General features: G+C 39.9%; 1 protein-coding gene across 1 annotated transcript; it reads right to left on the bottom strand.

Moving 5' to 3' along the window:
• Window positions 1-524: 524 nt before the first annotated feature.
• On the bottom strand, window positions 525-2,952 carry epd (ependymin). Its single transcript, XM_019864396.1, has 6 exons — window positions 2,788-2,952; window positions 2,669-2,700; window positions 2,428-2,565; window positions 1,970-2,156; window positions 1,144-1,225; window positions 525-1,067 (listed from the first exon to the last, which is right to left on the bottom strand). The coding sequence occupies exons 1-6, from the start codon at window positions 2,861-2,863 to the stop codon at window positions 941-943; spliced, it is 642 nt and encodes a 213-aa protein (XP_019719955.1). The 5' UTR covers window positions 2,864-2,952; the 3' UTR covers window positions 525-940.
• Window positions 2,953-3,575: the final 623 nt, after the last annotated feature.

Here is a 3,575-nt window from a genome sequence, read left to right as displayed (position 1 = left end):
ATTAATGTACAGATTTTGTATTAATTTAATTACATTTTTGGATGATTCATCCACTCATCAATTTTCTGCAGCATGACCAACCAATTAGTTGACTTTGGGTGAGAGGTGGTGGTGCACCATGAACTGGTTACCAGCCAATCACAGGGCACATATAGACAAACACACGTTCACACTCACGTTCACCTCTGAAGACAGTGAGCCTTCAGTTAACCTAACATACACGTTAACAATTTCACATATTTTTGTACATAAATTTCACCTTCTATTAGAAAGAAAAATCTCATTCCTCTCATTTGTCTGTTTTTTTTTAATCGAGTGTTAATGGATGGACGGACAGACACTCACATTAAAATCTATGGACAATTGATGTTTCTGGAATGTGGGAACAAGCACGGGCAAAACATGCAAATTCCACACAGGAAGGTTGGAACCATGATTCGAATGCAGCCCCTCAAGAGGATAATATGAAAAAAAGTGACATATTTAACAAAGACAAATAGTATCTCACTTTGTCGAGATCTTACATCGCTCAGCCAGTCTATCTTCTGTTTTATTAACGGAAGACAGAAATCAGTATAGTGAACAATCCAGTCACTGCAATTAATGGCATTCTTCTGAAACTTGGATTTTATTGAAATACCAAAAAAACAAAAAACAAAAAAAAGCAAGGTCTAGTTGAAACCACTGACAGTTTGGTTTTGTTGTTCCATTAATTGTAAAGGGTTTTTGGAAGCAAGACTGATGTGATAGTAGTTATTAATTATGATTAATTGTCTCATCTATGTCATTTCTTCCTTTATGTTGAAAATGTTTACAGTGTGGTGTCTTTCAGCATAGAGGGTGGAAGGTGAAACAGTTGACATGCAAAGTATTTAGGTCGCACATGGAAGGAAGAGAAAGGGTCTGACGGGACATGCTTGGTTGCAATTTTGACCTCCATTTAGAGGAATTCATCAAAGAAACCATACACTGTCCCTTCTGGTGTGTCCTCCACACGCAATCCTTGGCAAAAGGAAGGCACGACAAGGACATCCGGATCCTTGATATCCAGTTCAATATTCATGTTGCTGTAGGGGAAAAAAAATGGACAATGAGCAGACCTACAGTTGAAGAAAAAATACGCTTCAAAACAAGTAGCCATACCTGAAGAAGAACATGGAGGAGTCTGTCACGAAGATTGTACTCAGAGGTAAACACCCCATGGTTGTGCACATGATGCTTTGGCCTTTAAAAAAATAAAAAGGGCAAGTTATTCATTTCAGCTGAATTGAAGATGCATGGAACAATCCAAGTTAAAATAAAAAGTAAATAAGAATTGTGTTCACGGATCATTACGCAACATGGTCTCCGCACCATCTTAACCTCCAGATGGCAGTTTGTAGATGATGTAATACCGTTTACACTATTGCTTTTCTCGTCAAATGCTCGCAGCGGGCCACAAGTTTACTTGTCCCCAAAATAATGCACACTTGCTCTACTGTCGTTGAAGGTACTCAATTGCTTCACATACACCCTTGCATGCTGCTCAGCGAGCTGCATGACCATACAGATCCCTCCTGTGGTCTGTGCGCCTTTCCAGACTTACTTTGGTTTAGTTTGTAGTTTTTGTTGGACTGTTGTGAAAGCAAAATGCTTTCACATCTCACCCCTTGTCTCTATTTCCTTCATGAGTTGCGAAACAGCATTTTTTTTTTTTTTAACATGAGTTTTAGGGGGCAAAGGTGGCGCTCTCTACAGAGCACTACGGTTGCAATGTAGATCGCAGACTTCTGCATGAAGCCAGCTCCGGGAAAATAAACAGCTGTTCTTTTTAAAGATCGGCCTTTAGTTTGCCTGATGGCTCACCGTTGCTAACAACACATCCATTTTCAGACAAATCCTGTCATATACCGTCACAATCATACCTGTGGGAAATTTAGTCTTCCCGTTAACCTAAAGTGAATGTGCTGTCAGTGTCTTGCCCCTCTACCTTTAAAGCCCGGTGTTGGCGTTGTCCATATTTGAAATTTCAGGCCTTCCCCCTCAATGAAGGCGCTCCCAGAGGTCATTGTGGTCATGAAGGTGGCATCACTGGGAAGAGCAAAAGGGTGCTTTCTGGACTGCAGCGCCTTCTTCTCGCAGCTCTGGTTTTTGCTGTCGATCTTGTATAATATCCCCTGGTACACACAATCAGTGACATGCAATTTAATGTAAAGTATTTTTTTTTTGTGTTGAATTTACTCCATTTTATTTTTTTTAGGTGGTCGCATACAATAAAATCATCTGGATTCAGATATATTTGTTAAGTAAACGTACAGAGTACTGTACTTAAAAAAATAAAATAAAATAAAACGGATCTGGATCCAGATGATTTTCTTGTGTGGAAGCGGTTGACAAAATAAAATATCAACACATCATTTTTGTCAGTGTGGGAGACAAAGCTATTACCTCCTCAAAGAACACCAAGAGGTCCAGATCCAAGGTTACGTTCAAGGGAAGGCTTGAGTTCGACTGGAAGCGGAGTTTCTTATTCATCGAGTCGTATGTGAAAAGTCCGACCGCTTTCGTTTCAGCCCTTCCTCCCATCTGGCCTCATCCACAAGCGCGCAATGAGTAAAGAACACATGATTTAGTTCTTTCAAAAACCCATTCACATTTTTGGGTTCAAAATCAAAAGATTATCACTCACCACCGAAAGTGATCCGGTCATATTGGGTGAACCTGAAAGACATTTGTTTCCTTTTCACTTACAAAACTCACTGAAGTGATTCGCATTCGGCATGGAAAGATGTCAACTGAAATTCTTACGACAAGGCTGATGATGGTCTGCATGGGCAGAGGCAGTCCAGCACACGAAGGCAAAAAGCAGAACAGCTGTGTACATTTTCGCCACTCCAAAAGCGGTTTTCAGTTCAAAACGATGGCCAAAAACGAAGCGAAGCCCATCTGCCTTCCTGCGCAGCTCAAGCAGCTTTTAAAAGGACGTACCATAGCCTGAGATGACGTCAAAGGGCCAGCTTTCATAACAAGCCCCCCTGCTTTGTTCCAGCAGGTGGTGACCTTTTAAAAAAAAAAAAAAAAAAAAAAAGGATTGCTCCAGATTTCTTTTCTTTGCTTGATTCATCCAGCTGTTCTTTGATGTTTTTATTACTTTATCTTGCCTCTCGCTTGCATGGTTTGGATGTCCTGAATTTTGATCAGTTAAATGCTTTGTTGTAACCACCAACTCCCCATCTTATCATATAATGAATAACAATTAATATACTTACAACAACAAACGGTCAGTAAGTTCGCCCTGTCTATTTCCTGAGCACTGCTTGTTTGTCAGTGGGCAAGACACCATGTGTCTTATGACTGTAATAATACGATTCAAAAGAAAATGTCATACAAAGGGGGGTCACAAAACCTTTTTGACAGTGAGAATTACTTCATGCTACTGGTTAATGAGAAATGCTACCGCACACATTTCTGAAACAATGATGTGCCTCAAATCACCTTTCACTGATGTATACTTTCGTATTGATAATTCATGGTAGTCATGTACAATAGGTTCAAACTCATCATGTTCATCATTTCTTACCTATAAATCTCTGCAG

Source organism: Hippocampus comes, unplaced genomic scaffold (genome assembly GCF_001891065.2).
Source record: "Hippocampus comes isolate QL1 unplaced genomic scaffold, H_comes_QL1_v1.1 scaffold57, whole genome shotgun sequence".
Taxonomy (NCBI): domain Eukaryota; kingdom Metazoa; phylum Chordata; class Actinopteri; order Syngnathiformes; family Syngnathidae; genus Hippocampus; species Hippocampus comes.
This window is presented reverse-complemented; position numbering and strand designations above follow the sequence as displayed.